This window comes from Oryx dammah, unplaced genomic scaffold, assembly GCF_014754425.2.
Source record: "Oryx dammah isolate SB20612 unplaced genomic scaffold, SCBI_Odam_1.1 HiC_scaffold_4, whole genome shotgun sequence".
Lineage (NCBI taxonomy): Eukaryota > Metazoa > Chordata > Mammalia > Artiodactyla > Bovidae > Oryx > Oryx dammah.
Window position 1 is genome coordinate 78,552,653 of NW_024070188.1, and position 18,995 is coordinate 78,571,647.

At 39.6% G+C, this 18,995-nt stretch overlaps 2 protein-coding genes across 2 annotated transcripts in view; one reads left to right on the plus strand and one right to left on the minus strand.

The window, feature by feature from the left end:
- The window catches only part of TFB1M (transcription factor B1, mitochondrial), a 61,092-nt gene that overhangs the window by 12,780 nt on the left and 29,317 nt on the right, over positions 1–18,995 (minus strand). The window lies entirely within an intron of this gene.
- CLDN20 (claudin 20) lies at positions 4,861–7,409 on the plus strand. The gene has a single exon (XM_040238734.1). The coding sequence runs from the start codon at positions 4,951–4,953 to the stop codon at positions 5,608–5,610; it is 660 nt and encodes a 219-aa protein (XP_040094668.1). The 5' UTR covers positions 4,861–4,950; the 3' UTR covers positions 5,611–7,409.

Here is an 18,995-nt window from a genome sequence, read left to right on the forward strand (position 1 = left end):
CGCCACGATGAAGGGCAGCCCCCACCGGCCACAGCCAGAGAAAGCCCACGCTCAGCAACAAAGACCCACTGCGGCCACAACTAAACAAACTACTTAAAAAACAAAAAACCGCAAGGTACATTAAAGCACGCTTAAGCCATTTACCCTCAGGCGGCTGTGTTATGCGGGCGGCAGTCCCCGGCCCCACCCTCCGCCAGCCCCCAGTCAGCCTTGGCACAGGTGAGCGGGCACAGCCACCAACCACACAAGGAGCGGAACAAGCCGAGACACTGAAGGCATCTGGTGGACTCCCGACGGCAGTGACAGCCACGCTGCGAGGGTCAGTGCCTGAGAGGCAGCTCTACTCCTTCCAGCACTCACACGAAGAACTGCTTATATATCTCCGTGAAATCAAAGAAGGAAGTTAAGTTTATGTATCAGAATTACAACACTATGGCTAAAAAACAAATGCAGAGACATTCGACTTCAAACAGGAGAAAACGATACATATCTTGCTAAATGCCAGACTTAGAGAAGATTAAAACCAACCAACAAAAACTTAGAAAGATCCAGATAACTGAAACATGCATTGTTAGTCACTGCTTTTTAAAGAAATGAGTAACATCTAACATGGCCATTAGCAGTAGTAAAAATTTAAACATCCAACCATACGTAAAATTATCCTCCGTTCTCATAATGGTTATAAATGCACAGCTTGTAGAATTAAAATTACTGAGGTAGAAAACAATGGGAACCCAAAGCAGATGAAGATGGAACGTGTCCGTCTCCTTATTCATGGCCTAGCACCTCAGTATTGCCTTTTGGTTTCACCTGGAATGTTTTGTCACATTATTTCAATGTAATTTCTTTACAACATTTTCTAAAATCTATTAAGTTATGCTTTAGGAAATCTTTCTCAGTGTAAAGGCTAACAGAAGAAAATTCAGGATACCCACCCCTCACCCTTCCTGAAAAAACACTTGTAGGTTTACTGATCAGATTCTAGTCATCAGCTGGTACTGGATTTCCTTTTTACTTTTATCAAAATATATATATATATTTAAACCCGTCTTTTGAATGTTTTAGTCTGAAAGCTACCAATTTTGTGAATCTTGATTTCATACAAGTCCGAAGCACCAGAATAAAAAGAAAGTCTCACTTAACTATCATTTGCAAAGCACAATCTAGTTAAAAATATTTCAGACCACATTCTTTAATTGGGGACACAAAGTAATAAACTATCTCTCAACATAGATAAAAGTTCAAAAATAAATTATAACTATGGACTAAAGCATAATATTAAAAGAAAAGAAAGTCTTTCTGTGAGCGCCCAAATAATTCCTCCTCTGTATATTGTGACACAAGAGCATTTTCAGCTTTCAGGTTTCGACAAATCCTGTTGTAACAACAACTCCCTCCCTTCCCCGCCTCTCTTGTCTTAATTCTCCCACAGCTCAAAAAATGAGATGGAGAACCTGGTATTTATCTTCCAGCACCATCAGCAGTTTTCACCTCGCAGATTTCTGTTGCTCGTTGCTATTTGCAAGTTAACTTGGTGGAGTTTTATCATTAATATTCAGAAGCTGTGAATTGAGCCTCATGTATGTGGTGTCTCTTCATCAGACCTTATTGGGGTTCAACTGAAGACGACTGACGAGAGTTAAGATACTGAAGGCTACTGACAAAAGGTATGGAAAATGAGAAGCTTCCATAATGCTTGGGGATCTAAATATAGGCCTTCAAGTGTAACTTGGGTTGAATTATAAGTTGTAAGGCTGTTTTTAAATGCTAGATTTGATATAAATAAATCTTGTCTGGAAAACTGACTTTACATTTTCATGAAATCCAGTTCAGAATTTCTTTGGGAAATAGCTCATGAATTTAACATTTTAGGTTCTGTTCTATATGCAGCAGATTTTGGAAGCATGAGAGTGCTATTTAGAACTAAGTTTTTACATGTGACCTCTCTGCTTTTGCCTACTTTCACAGTATTTCACCACCACAACCACTGAAACAAAGTATGCCTTTATTCTCTATGAGATAGAAATTTGAGAGAAGAGGCCACAAACTGTACCATGCTTATGGCTGGAGACAGAGAGGGGGAAAAAAAAAAAGATTTCACAGCAATAGCTAAGATGCCAGTGTATTTTTATGAAAGGAAAAGAGTGACCTTCATTTTGGAGAATGAATTCTAAGTTTTTTATGCAGAGGAACGCACTTAAGAGTCCAACATTCACTAGTAAGTGAGCACTGTGCTAACTTAATGCAATGTCATATTGTTTACACTGATTTTGGCCATCTGGAATTTATCACTGCCAGCACTGGTTAATTAAGATGAACAGGCTGTCTGCAAGTCTGAGTTACACTGTAATTTATAAAATGTATTGGTTAATGGGAAGAAGAGAGTTATAATTGGGAAGCTGAGCACAGACTGCACAGACTGATCAACACATAAAGGTTACTCAACCAAAGTGAAAAAAAAAAAAAAATGAGATGCTCATAGGGAATGCTAACAGCAGTCTCACTCGGAAAGAATCCCTTAAGCCGAGAGTGGTCTGAGAAGGCAGCAATTGAGTGAGCTGGCTGGAGTCTGAAATGTTAAAACTCAAACCTGAAAACAGCTGTTATGAAACCACAAACATGTGCTTTATTTTTTTTTCCTAGAAACCTTAACTTTTATTTTGGTCTCAGATATGAAAAGAAATTTGGAAAACAGAGAAAGAATGAACTGTAGGATGGCAGGCAAAGCCGAGGTACTCTGATGCTACTGACTCTAAGAATTCAAAATCTCAGAGAAATCTCCTGAAATGGTAGAATTTACATTTTAAGATTATGAACAAAAATAGAACAATCGAATTCAGACAGCCCAGGATTTAACCTCTTGGGGAATCAATGTTATTATAACTATACTGAACTATACAACTATATTCACGGTAACACAGGCATGGAGTCATACTACTGTAGATATTTCACAAGAGCCAGACATGATGGACCTCGGTGAGTCTCTGAAGCTAAGCCATTTGCTCATCTGCCTTATTACTTCCCTCTGGAGTCTCTCTTTCTCTTGGGGAGAAAGGGAGTGAGGGACCTTGACCATTAACAGTGGCTTTTGCCTCCAGATGCAGTGGCATTGTCCCTGCTTCCCACGGGAAGCACACACGAGGGTTTCACCAGGAATTACTGTGGTAGGTAGAGGCGGACAGGGTGAGGATGCTGAGAGGGGCAGACGCAGGAAGCGGGCACTGCCGTTCTACTGCTGAGGCGGTCTAGCACCTAAGTGTCCTAATCTGAAACAACGGTGATAGCCAAGATTATAGAGCTATGGTTTCCTCCAGCTCTAAGAGCCTATGAAAATGAATGAAATCGGCCTAAGGAAGGAAGAGGAAAAAAAAAAGCACCCAAATGCCATTAAATATCAATTGTCATATGACATAAAAATTTTAAAATACTAATAGCAATGTCAGTTATGGTTTACTGAGTACCTTCCATGGGTTAGATAACTTCACTACCATATTTACCTCCATGATACAGATACTATAATCCTCCCACTTTCCAGAAGAGGATATGAGGCACAGAGGGGTTCTGGAAAGCCAAGATTTGACCCAGGTATTTTATTAGATTCAGAGCTCATACTGCCTTGTGTGAAACAGACATGAATCATTATAGAGCCATTCTAATACATCATTCAAAAATTAATTTGGAAACATACAAAAGTCAGTATTGCTGTATTTCAGAAACTATTATGTTTTCCTCAAAGAAGGCAGTAAATATTGTCAGATTAAAACACAGCAAGGGAGGGAGGGAGCAAAGAAAAGGGTGAATTATTTCTGTTACTTTCTGAAATACAAATGATGTGGTTACTTCTGCTTTGTACTTTCAAGATCCTATGTCACTACTTCTGAATCGTTTAGAATAACCGGTTTTGCAGCAGACTTCATTTGGGTCAGGGAACAGTTCTGGTCCCCACTAGAAAGGATCTCACATTCTTAGAAGCAAAAGACACTGGCTCAATTGTTTCAGTTTTGAATAACTTATACCTGAAGGGAGGCAATGGCATGCCTTAGGTAAAGATTTTGCAATTTGGAAATCAGAGATATCATGTTAGTGAGTTTGAGTTCTTTCTACTACTTTCTTCTCCTTTAACAATTCACTTGGGCCATGTGAATGGCAAGGAGAGTGTTTAACAGATTTTTAAAATAATCATTTTTCAAATATTGAAAACTTTTCTAATATATATTTATAAATCAATTTTAACAGATGGGTTGAAACTATTCTTCCTTATTACCAACAGAGTATTTTAATTAGAAAAAAAGTTTTTAAAACCTGTAATACTATTAAAATCCTTTATCACCTGTCCTACAGCTGGAATTCAAAGCCTAAATTTCCTAACAAGGTACAGGCCTACCCTAAAGACAACTTCAGCAGGGTTTAAATTTTAAATAAAGCTACTATATATAAAATAACTAACAAGAACCTGCTATATAGCACAGGGAATGCTACTCAGTACTCTGTAATGACTTACAGGGAGCAGAATCCAAAATAGAGTGGACATCTGTATAACTGATTCACTTTGCTGTACAGCAGAAGCTATAACATGGTACAAATTAATTATACTCCAATAAACACTTTTTAATATGTTAAATCAAGAAACAAAGTGGACATCTCCTTCCTTGACTCCATGCACCAAGCACCACCCGACCAAAATCACTCAGGAAACGGCAGCCCCGGGGGCCTGGAGTGAGCTTCTCTCCTGGGAAGCAGTGACTTCGTCCGTCCCCTGCGGAGGCCTCGTCAGGTGTGTTCTCAGTTTTCACTGTTCACGGAAGTCTCCGTCTGTGCCTTTCTTTCAGTCCTGATCTTGTCTTCTTCCCCCAGCCTTTTGTTACTTGGTTTTCTACTGTGCAGAAACAGCTACAGTTCTGACCGAGCGCCGTCAGGGTTTTCTGGGAGGACAGAGGTCGCAGCGACGTCATGGCCTTGGCGGGTGTCCAGCTCCTGGCTTTCGCCCTGGCCTTATCTGGGGTCTCTGGGGTCCTCGCAGCCACGCTGCTGCCCAACTGGAAGGTGAACATGGATGCGGGCTCCAGCATCATCACGGCCATCGAGCGGCTGGAAGGGCTGTGGATGGACTGCACGTGGTACAGCACCGGCATGTTCAGCTGCACCCTGAAGTACTCCGTCCTGGCCCGCCCCAGGCACGAGCAGGCCGCGCGGGCCGCCATGGTCCTGGCCTGCATCCTGTCTGCCGTGGGGATCTGCACTTCCGCAGTGGGGATGGAATGCACCCGCTTAGGAGGGGACCCGGAAACCAAGAGGCATGCTTGTTTTGCTGGAGGAGTTTGTTTCCTGTCTGCAGGGACCTCTGGTTTAATACCGACTGTGTGGTACACGAAGGAGATCATAGCAAACTTTCTGGACTTGACGGTTCCACAAAGCAACAAACATGAGCCTGGAGGAGCCGTCTACCTTGGAATCATTTCGGCCGTGCTGCTGGTGGTCTCCGGCACGATCTTCTGCACATCCTGTCTAAAGAAGAAGTCGGGAGCTTTGCTCCACCCACGCAAGCAGCCACCCATCTCCACCACACAGCCAGAGGACAGTTCGGCATACAGCCTGAAGGACTATGTGTGAAAAACTGTGTGATGCGCATGGAATTTTTAGGTGCCTGCTGTGACTTTTGTCTTTAAATACCAGAATTGTGCTTAACTTGCTCTACAAAGAATGTGAAATACTTTAAAAATGAAGTTTTTCAAAAATGCCAAACTTTGTGTATATCTGTTTTACATTATTTTCCCATTATTGTCATGTTTTATATCTAAAGGTTTATAAAAGAAAGAGGTTCTGATTATATTAATAAGGCAATTATTTCACAGCCTTTTCTTCTTAAAGATAAACTGTTGATACATACATCTTACTAACCGGTACTTAATTGGACTTCATAAAAGAACTAAATTGCCAAGTATAAAAAGCACTTTGTCCTGGTGTTAATTCAGGATATCATCTGCTTTTGCCGTCTCTGCCTGACAACCCCATAGTAATTTACTTCTGTTTTCAATTTCCATTGTGTGACTGCACCTTCCGCATAGAAGATGTCCATTTGTTTCAGAGGTTGCCCAAATCCCAAGTCCCCATCCACTGTGACCTCCCAGTAGAGGGGGACATTTTTTACATTTTAGGAAATATAATCTCCACACAATATGGCGTTCAAAGATTAGGTGGAAATAAAGGAAATTGGTAAATGCTACCACAGCAAAGCAAAATCAAACTAAACCCCAACTGAAATCTCTAGGACTTTTAAAGCATTATGTACAAGCTAAGTGAAAACAAAAAGAATCTGTTTTAAAATGCTTATGAACTGCCCTCTTCTGGCTGCTAACAAGAGGACTCTCCAGATTAGGTTCATTTACCTGTAGCATTTTTGATTTGCCCCTATCATTTAATATCAAACTGATTAGTATTTGAACGCTAAAGGTTATTTTTAAGTTGTCATTTTTTCTTCTCAAGTTTGATTCATGTTAAAAATGTTTTTACAAATGAGCTGCTTCAATTAGTTAATGGTTATGAAAATGTTTTAAAGAATAAAGAATGCTTTAAAAGTTAGATTATCTTATATGTAATTCAAATATTTAAAGAAAATAAAAACTGGATTTTCCAACGTGCAAAAGAAACACTGCACAAGGCTGTTTCTAATAATTTATTCGTTTAAGCTTAGTTATTGTTCGTAACATAACGGTTAAGGGGGGAAAGGCTACTTCATTATACATTAATAACTCAGAAAGTGGGAAGTTATCTTTCATGTGAATAAATAATTTTGAATTGTGCATATGAAGTACAGACTAAAATATTTTACACCTATTTTTTTGGTAGATCATTCTCTCCGGTATCATCATCAAAGAGCTAAAATAAAGATATGATTTCACATGGGAATTAGGAATGCATTTATGTATACATTCCTTTTGAGTGGTCAAAATATCTTCTAAGCAAATGTCATCTGTACTTTTAGCTATATGACTTGAGAATATACTAACTTTATTGACTTTCAAGGATTTCCATCATAGCGTATAATTTTGCAAAACTTGTTGCATATTTGTTTACCTCCAATAATTTTGTTCATTTCATTGTGTTTTATAAATAGAATCATCTGCAAAAAAGCAATTTGTTTCTTCCTTGGATTTATATTTATTGCTTATTTTATTCTTGAGTACATATGAAAGCATAACTAATTAAATTGAATTATAATTAAGATAATTAAAATGGATTATAATTGTAAATACTTTTTTTTCTATTCAACATTTGTTTTACCTGACTTTTAAGGAGGACAACACTGGTATTTTTCTAATTATAAAACTGACTTTTAATTTACACATTTTTCTTTTAGACTCATCTACTTCTAAAAAGCATTTGAGCCAACTTAAAATAAAATTGCTGGCCCAATAAATACAAAAACCAAAAGATAAGGATAGGCTAAAATCACAAAGAAAAGGAAGACAGGATGCTATTAGATAATCCTGGTTTACAGTTGTTAAAGCAATTAAATATGAACTTTAGTTTTGAACTTTCCAGGTAACCAGGTCAGAGAAGGCCACATAAGGAATGTGATAGCTTTGTCTAGTGGCAGAAACCAGAGCTGTGGGTGGTACCACACCCCTAACCCCACTCCCCCAGCTGTTGTGGGTACTGGATGCTAATGGCTTATGGATCAGGGGCTGCCTCTACTGAAGGTCAGGGCACCACTGCTTCCAGGAAGTGGAGTCAGACCGACTGACAGGGGTACAGCAAGGTTCTCTCCTGTATCTTCTGTGGACTCATCCACTGACTCAGCTTATTTTACCAGAGGTTGTATATTGTCACCCTGCTTATTTAACTTACATGCAGAGTACATCATGAGAAACGCTGGGCTGGAAGAAGCACAGTGGGAATCAAGATTGCCAGGAGAAATATCAATAACCTCAGATATGCAGATGACACCACCCTTGTGGCAGAAAGTGAAGAGGAACTAAAAAGCCTCTTGATGAAAGTAAAAGAGGAGAGTGAAAAAGTTGGCTTAAAGCTCAACATTCAGGAAACAAAGATCATGGCATCTGGTCCCATCACTTCATGGGAAATAGATAGGGAAACAGTGGAAACAGTGTCAGACTTTATTTTTTGGGGCTCCAAAATCACTGCAGATGGTGACTGCAGCCATAAAATTAAAAGACGCTTACTCCTTGGAAGAAAAGTTATGACCAACCTAGATAGCATATTCAAAAGCAGAGACATTACTTTGCCGACTAAGGTCCATCTAGTCAAGGCTATGGTTTTTTCAGTAGTCATGTATGGATGTGAGAGTTGGACTGTGAAGAAGGCTGAGCGCCGAAGAATTGATGCTTTTGAACTGTGGTGTTGGAGAAGATTCTTGTGAGTCCCTTGGACTGCAAGGAGATCCAACCAGTCCATTCTGAAGGAGATCAGCCCTGGGATTTCTTTGGAAGAAATGATGCTAAAGCTGAAACTCCAGTACTTTGGCCACCTCATGCGAAGAGTTGCCTCACTGGAAAAGACTGATGCTGGGAGGGATTGGGGGCAGGAAAAGGGGACGACAGAGGATGAGACGGCTGGATGGCATCACTTCTCGTGGACATGAGTCTGTGTGAATTCTGTGAGTTGGTGACGGACAGGGAGGCCTGGCGTGCTGTGATTCATGGGGATGCAAAGAGTCGGACACTACTGAGTGACTGAACTGAACCGAGGCCTCGAGCTCGGGGCAAGTGCAGCTGAAAGCCTCTAAAATGCTGTTGTTCTCAAAGGTCATGTGTGGATGACCCAAAGTGCTGACCTTTATGTCAGGGGTGTAGCATCTTTAATTCATCTAAGATTGTACTGACACAATTTTATGCTTTCAATCTGTGTTACTTGCTCCATATACCATACTTCTAAATAGACAAAATAAGATATAAATTATATGTCTTAAAAGTTATAATCCACATTACTTTATTAGGATATTACAGCTTAGTCCATAAATAATTGTTTGTAACAGTAAGCCTCTTGATGAAAGTGAAAGAGGAGAGTAAAAAAGTTAGCTTAAAACTCAACATTCAGAAAACTAACATCATGGCATCTGGTCCCGTCACGTCATGGCAAACAGATGGGGAAACAGTGACAGACTTTATTTTGGGGGGCTCCAAAATCACTGCAGATGGTGACTGAAGACACGAAGTTAAAAGACCCTTGCTCCTTGGAAGAAAAGCTATGACCAACCTAGATAGCATATTAAAATGCAGAGGCATTACTTTGCCAACAAATGTTTGTCTAGTCAAAGCTCAGGCTTTTCCAGTAGTCATGTATGGATGCAAGAGTTGGACTATAAAGACAGCTGAGCGCCAAAGAATTGATGCATTTGAACTGTTGTGTTGGAGAAGACTCTTGAAGAGTGCCTTGGACTTCAAATAGATCAAGCCAGTACATCCTAAAGGAAATCAGTCCTGAACATTCATTGAAAAGCTGATGCTGAAGGTGAAACTCCAAAACTTTGGCCACCTGAAGCGAAGAATTGACTCACTGGAAAAGACCCTGATGCTGGGAAAGATTGAGGGCAGGAGGAGAAGGGGGTGACGGAGGGTGAGGTGGTTGGATGGTATCACCAACTGAATGGACATGAGTCTGAGCAAGCTCCAGGAGTTGGTGATGGACAGGGAGGCCTGGCGTGCTGTAGCTTATGGGGTCACAAAGAGTTGGACACGACTGAGCAACTGAACTGGTAACAGTAAGATCTACCTTTAACTGTCTCCTTGCGTGAGATACTCCCGTCAGGCATTGCATATTGATTATTTCTATTCCTCACAACACTTCAAGGGTGGCATTATTACCCTATTTGATGTATTAAAACTCAGCCTATTAACATGACCAAGTTCTCAAAACTAGGAGCACTGGAATTCCAGGAGGACCAGCTGACTTCAAAGTACTTCTAGCTCTTCCACCAGTGTCTCTGTCACATCAATCAGAAGGGCCTGCTGCAAGTCTCAGATTGTATCTAAGTGGCTTTTCTACTACCTTGGAGCACAGGACAGGATGTGGAAAGGATGTTAAAGCAGCACATCCATAACCATAATTTATAACAGAAAAAAGGTGACATAAAATTTTGAGGGAACAGCTACTGGCTCAGGACTTCTCACACTTGAGTATGGCAGTCTCTCAGTATCTGTGGGGCACTGGGTCTAGGACCCCCATGGATTCCAAAATCAAAGGACACTCAAGGAAGTCCCTTATGCAGTGTGGCCCAGCATTCGCACAGATCCTACATACTTCCTCCCAAATACTCTCAATCATCTCCAGATTACTTATAACACCTAATACAAAGTAAATGGTATGTAAATAGATGACAATAAGTGGCAAATTCAAGCTTTCCTTTTTGGAATGTTCTGGATTTTTTTTTTTTTTTCTATTTTTAATCTGGTTGTTGACTAAGTCTACCAATGTGGAACCATGGATATGGAGACCAACTACAATGTGCAGTCTAGTTGAAAAAAATTACTGTGGAACCCCAGAAATGTATGGATTCTCAGGGGTTTTCAGATGCCAGCTTGAGAGACTTAAACTAATCTTATATTCTCATGGAAGCATTTTTCAACTGTGAATCTGTACTGCAAAAGAGATTTTGTCTTCTACTTGGTAAAATAATGTTATTAACTCAGTGAAAGAAAAATACAAAATTATAAAAAATTCTAACTTAAAAATCCATTTATTACAAAGTGTAAGAAAAATTAGAATAGACAGATTAGTCTAATTTTAAGAACCTAAGAGATTGTGTTTTCTGTAAATGGAAAAGAATTTGGGGTTCAAACTTTGGGGATTGCGCTAGAGAAGTTAATGAGAGGGAAGAGTCTGGCAAGAGTTGAGTGAGCCAGGTATAGTTGTAATAGGTTTATAGCAGTGAAAGTTCTGTCATTAAAGCTTGATTTTGATTAAGTTAGTTAAAGACTGATTACTAGAAGGGTTAACCGATTCTCACAGGAAAAATCCTAAGATGTAGGACTGTACATCTAGGATTGTACATTGTAGGTTTTAAGTAAGCCTTTCTTGTTATATCAAAGGAAATTCTCCAGATCTAATTCTTAGAATTTGATTAAGAACATGTATTTTAGTAAATTTCTTCTGAGCATCTACAGAGAATTAACCTCCCTCTCTCAACTCTTTCAGGAATCTGCCTGCATCTCTATTTTAGCACTGAGCATATTTTGTCTGTGTTGTGCTTGAGACTTTCTCTTCTTGTGTTTAGAAGGATTTAGCCAGCAGGACCACCGTGTACTGTTATTTTTTATCAATTCTGTAAAAACTCTTCCCCTTTTTTATGAAAACGAATTCTTAAAGATTTGCTCAATGTTAACTATCAGTCAAATATTCTCTGGCTTTCCTCAGAGTATTCCTGATTTGCCCTAATATGGTAAAACTACTTCAGAGAAGTAGCAGATTCTTTTACAACTAAAATTTAATCATTTGTTTCCTTTATAATAATACATTCTCTCCTGCTTGATAACCATTTTCTTAGGTTACAAATATATCACCTACATGTATTATTTATAACACAATAAAAACTAAGCAAAGAAAACTGCTGTATGCTTAGTTTGCCAAAAAAGCAAACATCCTCAGTCGGGGGTGGGGGCGGGGGAAATCCAAGACATAGCTAGCTATTTTACAAATAATAATTTCATGAGGCCTTATTCCTGGAGGGAAAGTACTTTTAGTTAACTACATGCGTGTTCAGTCACTCAGTTGTGTCCGACTCTTTGCAACTCCATGGATTGCAGCCTACCAGGTTCCTCTAAGGAATTTTCCAGGCAAGAGTACTGGAGTGGGTTGCCATTTCCTTCTCCAGGGGATCTTCCCGAGTCAGGCGTCGAACCCACGTCCTCTGCATTGCAGGTGGATCATTCACCACTAAGTCACCTGGGAAGCGCTCCAGTAAACTACATGTGGATCTTGTCCTTTTAAATAAAAGATACAGTTGATAATAACCTCCAGTCATCAGTTACTCTCAACTAGGAAACTAAAACAAAGAGAAACCTTCCAGTAAAAATACTCTAACACCCACCCTAAGAAACCTCTGGTAAAAAGCCTGAAGATTCTGGATGACAATGATAACCACCAATATAAAAGCCTAAAAGTAAAGATCTTGGTTCCCGATATAACTGGGTCTTATATTACTGAAAGTCTTGTATACACACATACATATGCTTTATAAGAAGAGAGAAAGCTCTGTGGTGACTTGGTCTTCATTCCAGTGGCCACCTGTTCTAGGGCAAAAAAATCCCTGAGAGCACCAATGTGTTAAATCCGATGAGCTAAAAGTTATCTCCAAACAAATTCTGTCTAGGATCTACTAGGATCTATTAATTTGGAAGAAGTTATTTACAATGTCTGAAAGCTTGAGAAGCTGAAGGAAGGTAATACTGAGTTTGATGAAGAAAAAGATGACAATTAAGTCTGCTATAAAAGTGGAAGACGGACTGAATTCCTAAAGGTCCTGGAAAGCTCAGGTAACTGTGACTGACATGTGGCAGAGGAAGCGGAAGGTGGCAGCTAAGGCCCTGGAGATGCCTCAGATCACACAGTTCAATATGTACAAACAGGTCGAATGCTACTGGTCAGGGCTCCACTCTAAGCCTATAACATACACCTACACCTAAATTTAAAAACCGCATAACACAGTTTTTTATGATATCTACTTATATCAGTGAATGTCAAAGAATCTAAAGGAAGCTGTGCAAGACTTGATACTTGAGTTTCAGCAAGAAGAAAACTGCTCCTCACTAGCTGCGAACTCCTGAAGGGAGATGTCTGACTTCTCATTCCTGTCACCACCACCTCTCTGCCTAGCTTAGGGCTTTTCAGGCGGCTGGGGCTCAGTGTACCTTCAATGAAGAAATAAGATTTTATAGTACATGTATGTCCTGTAGTAATTCATCCAGCAGTGGTTTTGCTAAACTAGACACTAGCTTATTGATTTGTATTTCTGGCAGAGAAGCTTTGTGTCTGTAATTAGCTTTTATTCTTCTGTGATTAGCGTATAAGTCAGAGCCTAGTTTAATATCCAACTATTTTTCCACAGATGACTGATCACAAGTAAAGCTGTCAAAACAAAATTTCTCCAAAAAGTGGGGGAAATCATTATAAATAAAAAATATTTGGATTCTGAAAGTGACATCAGCATCTTGGCAGCACGAGTCGTTTCTTTCAGTCCTCTCATTTACAATTCATCCTTCACACCAGACCAACTAGCAGACCTCCTGCGCTGCAGAAAGTAGACAGGATCCTGGAGGGGGCTTTGGGCCCAAAGACGCTGGTGAGCCGACGCTACCCCCAGTGACTTGACGGGCGCAGGGGTGGGGGAAGCAAAACTGGAGACTGAAATCCATGGCAGACACGCGGGGCATAGAGAACTTGTGGAGGTCAGCCAGACAGAGGGAGAACCAGGCATGCCACTGGAGCAGAACAGAGACCAGCCTGGAGGCAAGGAGGAGGAACTCGAGAGTCAGTCCCCCTCCCTCCCTAGGGCTGAGTTTTCATCAGGTCAGTGAGAACTTGCCTCACAGAGGAGATGGAAAGAGGAAGGGGAGAGTGGCTGACTGCCCGCGAAGGGATTCGATTCTCTCCAGCGACATCTGGATTTTTGAGGAGAAACCTCTATGACTGAGGGGAGGGAGAGGAAAGGGAAAGAGGCAGACGAGTGTAACAGAGGGCAGGGAAGGTACTGTTACCTGCTGTCTGCCTTGGACCCCTGGAAGCATCCCCACTTGAGGGTGTCCTCACTGGGCTGTGAGCATGCAAAGCCTCCAGCACTAAGCCCAAATCTCCCTCCACTCTGCCACCTGCTTTTCCTACAGCACTTTTTTATTTTAAAAACACTCCCCCGCACCGCTCCCCACCCAGAGTGTAGCCCCCAAACCAGATCAGATAGAGACACCAAAAACCTGAGCTACAGCACCACCGTCTGGAAAACAAGGGTTTCTATTACAAAGTAAACAAGTAACTATTACTTTAAAAGCAATGGCAGAGGCACATTCCAGTCAAACACAATGAAAATCAGGGTAATACGGTATCACAAAAAGAAAATGATAGTTCTCCAGTAACTAAACTCAAAGGCACAGGATATTGTAATATAACTTATAAAGAATTCAAAATAGCTGTTATGATGAAATTCAATGGGCCACAAGTAAACTCAGAGCTTTCCCCTGGTGGCTCAGTGGTAAAGAATCTGCCTGTAATGCAGGAGAACCAGGTTTGATCCCTGGGTTGGGAAGATCCCCTGGAGAAGGAAACGGCAACCCACTTCAGTATTCTTGCCTGGAGAATTCCATGGATGGAGGAGCCTGGCCGGGGGCAGGGGCTGCATCCAATGGGGTTACAACAAGTCAGATATGACTGAGTGGCTGACACTTTCACTTTCAAACTCAGAAAGGCAATCTGATGAACTAAAGAGTAAAATTAATGAACAGAATGAATTCTTTACCAAAGAGACTGAAATTTTAAAAAAGAACCAAATTCTGGAGCTGAAAAGTTCAATGAATGAGATGAAAAATACATTAGCTTAAGAAATAGGGCAGATCAGACTGAAGAAAGAATTAGCAACTTGAAAGATGGGAATTTAGGAATGACTCAGGAGTGAGATAAGATTTTTAAAAAGTGAAGAAACCCTAAGAGAGCTATCAGGTATGAGGAGAAAACCAAATGTAAGAATAATTGATCTATGTAGAGGAGAAGAGAGCAGAGGGTATCTTTAGAAAAATAATTGCTGAAAGCTTCTCAAACCTGGGGAAAGAACTTAGCATACATGTCCAAGAAGCTAAAAGAACATCCTATCACCTCAATACAAAGGACCTTATCCAAGATACATTATACTGAAACTGTCAAAAATCAATGATAGAGAAAGCATCTTAAAGGCATGGGGTAGGGGCATGGGGAGGAAGTAACCTACAAAGAAACTCTGGGCTAACAGCAGATTTCTCAGCAGAAGCATTACAGGCCAGGAGAGAGTGGAATGACATACTCAAAGTGTTAAAAGATAAAAATCGCCAGCCAATTATCTGCCAAAGTTACCCTTCAAATATGAAGAAGAAATAAAGGCTTTCCTAGCAAACAAAAACTGAGGGAGTTCACACCACTAGATCTCCTTGAAAGAAATGGTGAAAGGGAATTCTTCAAACTGAAATAAGAATACATTATTTACTGACAATAAAAGAAAAAGTTCACAATACCCTGGAAAAGGTGAAAAATAGTCAGAATCAGAAAACTTTAAACCTATTAGAATGGTATGTTAACCACTTAATTATAGCATAAAGGCTTAAGGAAAGCTATTACAATTTCTCAATGAATTCACAGCACCAAAAGAGATAAACTGTGATAAAGACATATAAGTGGAAGAGTAAAGGGGTAGAATCTTTACAGACAAATAAAGATAAAGTGATATCAACATAAGAAGAACTGTTTTATTTCTGAGATGTTTTTTATGTAAGCCATATTTTAAACACAAAGCCAAACTCTAGAGTCATGAAAGATAGAAAAGGGAAGATTGAGCAAACGACTATGGAAACCCACCAATTAGAAAGATAGACAGAAACAGAGAGGCAAAAAACAATGCTGATACAAAATAACCAGAAGGCGTAAGGAAGCGAGCAGCGGTAAATCCTCTATCAATAATCACTCTAATATAAATGAACCGAATTCACCAATCATAAGACACACAATGACTAGATGGATTAAAAACAAAAACCCAACATTGCTCATGAATACAAACAAAACCACAATGAGGTATCATCTCACACCAGTCAGAATGGCCATCATCAAAAAGTCTACAAACAATATATGCTGGCGAGGGTAAGGAGAAAAGGGAATCTTCTCACACTGTTGGTGGGAATGCAAACTGATAAAACCACTATGGAGAACAGCATGGAGATTCTTAAAAAACTAGGAATAAAACTACAATAGAACCCAGCAATCCCACTACCGGGCATATACCCCAGGGAAACCAGGACTGAAGAAGATATCCAGTGTTAACTGCAGCACTATGTACAGCAGCTAGGACATGGAAGCAACCTAGATGTCCATCAGCAGATGAATGGATAAGGAAGTTGTGGTACATATACACAATGGAATACTACTCAGCTCTGAAAAAGAAATGCATTTGAGTCAGTTCTAATGAGGTGGATGAACCTAGAGCCTACTACACCGAGTGAAGTCAGGAAGAGAAAGACAAATACCGTATATTAACGCATATATAGGGAATCTAGAAATACGGTACCGAAAATCCTATGTACAGGGCAGCAAAGGAGACATAGACATTAAGAACAGTATTTTGGACTCAGTAGGAGAAGGGGAGGGTGGGATGATTTGAGAAAACAAACACATCATCACAAGTGAAATAGGTAACCAGTGCGAGTTTGATGTGTGAAGCAGGGCACCCAAAGCCGGTGCTCCATGACAACACGGGTGAGAAGGTGGGACAGGGGAGGGAGGGAGGGTTCATGTATACCCACAGCCAATTCACACTGATGCATGGCAAAATCACTGCAGTAAAGGAATTATCCTCCAATTAAAAAAAAAAAACCAACAACTATATGCTACCTACAAGAAGCTCATTTCAACTCTAAAGACACACATAGGCTCAAAGTGTAGGGCTGGAAGGAGAAATCAAAAGAAAAGGGGCCAAGCCATTCGTGTATCAGATTTTTAAGCCAAAAACTGGTAACAAGAGACAAACAAGGTTGTTACATAACGATAAAAGGGTCAATACATCTTTAAAATACAACAATAGTAAATATATATATATATATATCCAACATTGGAGTACTTTAATATATTAAGCAAATACTAAGGAAGAAATAGATGACAAAGCAGTAAGAGTAACAAACTTCAATATGCCACTGTCAGCAACAGAGATCATCCAGACAGAAAATCAACAATGAAATGTTGGAATTAAATCATAGAGTAAATGGACTTAAGCATATAAAGAACATTCCACACGACAGCAAAGAATACACATTTTCAAATGCACATGGGACATTTTCTAGTATAGATCATAATAAGGCACAAATCTCAGAAAGTTAAAGATGGAAATAACACCCATTATCTTTTCTGACCACAATGGTATTGAAAGTAGAAATCAACAAGAGGAAAGCTGGAAAATCTACAAATGTGTGGAAATTAAATAACAGACTTCTGAACAACCAATTGGTCAAAGAAGTCAAAAGAGAAATAAATCTCAAATAATTAATGAAAATACAACATACTGAAAAACTATGGAATGTAGCAAAAGCAGTTGAGATGTTTACAGCAATAAATACATATATTAAGAGCTTAAAAAAATCTCAGACAATCTAACTTTATACCTCAAGAAATTAGAAAAAGAACAAGGTTAGCAGAAGGAAATAAAGATCAGAGTAGAAATAAATGGAGATTAAAAAATGAAAAAACAAAACCAAAAGCTAGTTCTTTGAAAAATTAAAATTGACAAACCTTTAGCCAGACTAAGAAAAGAGAAGACTCAAAATCAGAAATGAAAAAGGAGACGTTACAACTGAGACTAAAGAAACACACGGGAACAGACGAGACAACCATGAACAAATTATATGCCAACAAACGAGACAACTTAGAGCAAACGGATACGCTCTTAGAAACACACAAACAACCAAGGCTGAATAAGGAAGAAACAGAAAATCTCAACAGAGCAATAGCAAGCAGAGGTTGAAGCAGTAATCAAAAGCCTCCCAACACAGAAAACCCCAGGACCAGACAGACAGCTTAACTAAAAAAATCCTACCGTTCAAAGAAGAATTAACATCAATCCTTCTCGAACTCCTCCGAAAAACTGGAGGAGGGAATATTTCCAAACTCATTCTATGAAAACAGCATTCACCTGAAAGCAAGGCCAGATAAGGCTACCACAAGAAAACTGTAGAGCAATATCTCTAATGAATACAGATGAAAAATTCTCACCAAATATTAGCAAACCAAATTTGAGAACACAAAAGAAGGATTATATACCATGACCAAGTGGGACTCATCCCTGGGATGTAAACATGATTCAACATATGCAAATCAATAAATGCAACAGATGACACATCAATTAAATGAAAGAAAATCATGTGCTGATCTCACTAGATGCAGAAAAGGCAGAATACATCTGCAAGATGAAAACATTTATAGTAACGATAATACCACCATCGGGATAACACATATAAACCTAGAAGGTTTGGTCATTCTGTTTAAGGGGAAGAAAAATCAGATTAAGAGCTAACTATCCACTCAAGAAAATTAGAGACACTAAGGGAACATTTCATCTCAAAGATGGGCTCAATGCAGGACAAAAATGGTATGGACCTAACAGAAGCAGAAGATATTAAGAAGAGGTGGCAAGAATACATAGAAGAACTGTACAAAAAAGATCTTCATGACCCAGATAATCACCATGGTATGATCACTCACCTAGAGCCAAACATCCTGGAATGTGAATTCAAGTGGGTCTTAGGAAGTATCATTACGAACAAAGCTAGTGGAGGTGATGGAATTCCAGCTGAGCTATTTCAAATCCTGAAAGATGATGCTTTGAAAGTGCTGCACTCAATATGCCAGCAAATTTGGAAAACTCAGCAGTGGCCACAGGACAGGAAAAGGTTAGTTTTCATTTCAATCCCAAAGAAAGGCAATGCCAAAGAATGCTCAAACTACCATACAATTGCACTCATCTCACATGCTAGTAAAGTAATGCTCAAAGTTCTCCAAGCCAGGCTTCAACAGTATTTGAACCGTAACTTCCAGATGTTCAAGCTGGTTTTAGAAAAGGCAGAGGAACCAGAGATCAAATTGCCAGCATCCACTGGATCACTGAAAAAGCAAGAGAGTTCCAGAAAAACATCTATCTCTGCTTTATTGACTATGCCAAAGCCTTTGACTATGTGGATCACAACAAACTGGAAAATTCTTCAAGAGATGGGAATATCAGACCAGCTGACCTGCCTCCTGAGAAATCTGTATGCAGATCAGAA

Excerpts from the sequence above, each read along its gene's own strand:
- CLDN20 (XM_040238734.1), top strand. The coding sequence starts at position 4,951 with ATGGCCTTGGCGGGTGTCCAGCTCCTGGCTTTCGCCCTGGCCTTATCT.